This window comes from Neoarius graeffei, chromosome 10 (genome assembly GCF_027579695.1).
Source record: "Neoarius graeffei isolate fNeoGra1 chromosome 10, fNeoGra1.pri, whole genome shotgun sequence".
Lineage (NCBI taxonomy): Eukaryota > Metazoa > Chordata > Actinopteri > Siluriformes > Ariidae > Neoarius > Neoarius graeffei.
This window is the reverse complement of record NC_083578.1, coordinates 43,270,580-43,273,155: the sequence shown is the minus strand read 5'-3', so window position 1 is coordinate 43,273,155 and position 2,576 is coordinate 43,270,580. Positions and strand designations below refer to the sequence as shown.

The 2,576-nt window shown below is 41.0% G+C and overlaps 1 protein-coding gene across 1 annotated transcript; it reads right to left on the bottom strand.

Moving 5' to 3' along the window:
- Nucleotides 1-874: 874 nt before the first annotated feature.
- On the bottom strand, nucleotides 875-1,978 carry LOC132893515 (putative nuclease HARBI1). Its single transcript, XM_060932708.1, has one exon. It carries the CDS (start codon nucleotides 1,976-1,978, stop codon nucleotides 875-877), a length of 1,104 nt encoding a protein of 367 aa, XP_060788691.1.
- Between the last annotated feature and the right edge of the window lie 598 nt (nucleotides 1,979-2,576).

Below are 2,576 nucleotides of genomic sequence, written 5' to 3'. Positions count from 1 at the left end.
GTTTAGGAATCTGTAAATAAATGTTGTACATAGTTTGAACTTTGCCTGGTTCTTGCGTGAAACTTTCAATTTCTTGTTTTTAATATTTTCCCCCCAAAAAAAATAATGGAAAAAAAAAAATAATAAAATAAGTAAAAAAAAATTATAAAATAAAATAAAAGATAAAATAAAAAATAAAAGGTAAAATAAAAAATATACAATAAAATATAAAATAAAAGATAAAATAAAAAATAAAATAAAAAGTAAAATATATTTTTTATTTTATATTTTTCTTTTATTTTATCTGTTTTATTTTATATTTTTCTTTTATTGTATATGTTTTATTTTATATTTTTCTTTTATTTTATCTGTTTTATTTTATATTTTTCTTTTATTGTATGTTTTATTTTATATTTTTCTTTTATTTTATCTGTTTTATTTTATTTTATGTTATTTTTTATTTTATTTTTTAGTTTACTTTTTATTTTAAAAAAAAAAAAAAAAGTAAAATCTAAAATAAAAAATATAATAAAAAAATACAAAATCCCCCAAAAAAAAATAAAGTTAAAAAAATGAAAAAGAATAAAACAATACAAAATAAAACTATGACATTTATTAATACTGTTTTATACGTTTGGTTACGTGAAAAGGGGTCGACCGGGAACTCAGTAAAATAAATAATTGAAAAAGAGATCATGCCTAGAACAGATTGGCTAAAAAAGTAGGGCGATCAGTAAAAATAATTACTTCGAAATGACACACACAATTACTTTTATTATTACTGTTATCGACAAATAAGTCATTGTAATTAAGTTACACATACAATATTTCAGTTTCTACCAAAAAGTATAGTCTATATTAAGTCCATTCTGCATTGCAACACTAGGGTCCAGGTCTACACCATCCTGTCCTGCCAGTCCAGTGCCCCAGCTGAGGAGTTGACCCAGTGCTTGATGAGGTTCCTCTGCTTCTTGGCTTCTTTGGTCGCAGTGTTCGGGCCTGCAACAACCTGTGTGTCTTCCATATTGAAGCCATCTCTCCAGGCACCAGGCACAAAGTCTTCTTCTGGACCTTCTGGCTGGTCCAGCTGTTGGTTCTGCAGTGTTGGATATCTGACCCTCATCAAGTTGTGAAGGACCAAGCAGGTCTTCACTATCAGCTTCACAGTCTCTGGCTTGTGCTGCATAGTGCCAAGAATCACCTGGAACCTGTTGGCAAGGATCCCAAAGGCGTTCTCCACGACCCTCCTGGCTCTCGACAGTCTGTAGTTGAAAATGCGCTCCTCCTGTGATAGACCACGGAGACTGTAGGGCTTCATCATGTAGGCTCTCAGGGCAAAGGCGTCATCTCCAATGAAGAAGTATGGAACATCTGTAGTGTCTTGTGGGAGAGGTATAGGCTGTGGAAACCCAAGCAGGTCTTCTTCAGCTCCATGTTTCAGCTCACTGGAGTTGTAGATCTGGGCATCGGATGCTGATCCCAGGCCTCCAAGATCTGCCCACAGGAACTTGTAGTCAGAATCCACAAGGGCCAGCAACACGATGGAATAGAACCCCTTGTAGTTGTAATACAAGGAGCCACTCTCTGCAGGACACCTAATGGCCACATGCTTGCCATCTAGTGCTCCCAGGACATGGGGGAAGTTCCACCTCTGATAGAATCTGTCAGCAACTTCCTTCCACTCTTCTGGCGTACTGGGGCAGGTCAGCATCTCATCCAGGTACTCGTCCAGTATGGCATGGCAAACCTCTCTGACCACCAGTGACTGTGTGTTGTGAGGTACTCTCCAGGCAAACTTCTGCGAAGCATAGCTGTCACCAGAGGCAAGGTGTCGCAAAGTCAGGGCCAGCTTCATACCAGGGTCGAGGGCCGGTCTAAAGCGAGTGTCCTTCTTGGTGATCCTGGGACCAACTCTCTGTCTCAGCTCATCAAACATCACTGCTGGCATGCGCAGGAAGTTGTGGAAGGAGGCTTGGTCTTCAGCTCGGAGTTCAGCCATCAGCTTGTCATAAACACCAAACTGTGGTCGCCTTCCTATCCAGGGTCTCACCCAGCTCTTTCTCCCTCTCCTCTTCCTTTTCTTCTTTGCCTCTGCCTTGGACATCTTAACCTGGTGCAATGCCAACTGCAGGAGGTTGTTGTGATGCATGAGAGCAGCAACAGCATACTGGTGTTTCTCTTGGTCTGTCATTGTTCTGAAGTCTTCACTCTGTGAAAGTTCCAACAGGACTGTCGGTGGCCTCTGCAAGCCCCTTTTAAATATATTTCTGGCAAGTGCCTGCCAAATGCTCCTGAACGCTACCAGTAGGTTACAGGCGAGTTACAAGGATGCTACATGGACGTTACACAGACGCTGGAAAAATTCAGAACGCTGACAGACGTTAGAAAGATGTTGAAAGAGCGTTACATGAGCGTTAAGAACGCTCGGCGAACGCTGACGAACGCTGAAAAACGTTGGCGACACGCTGGACAGACGTTCGATGGACGTTACACAGGCGTTAGGCAAGCGTTACCCAAGCGCTAGGCACGCGCTGGACACTCGACCCTGATGGGCCGGCGTCCGCCTAGCGTCCAGGGAACGTCCTGACTTTCGAGTA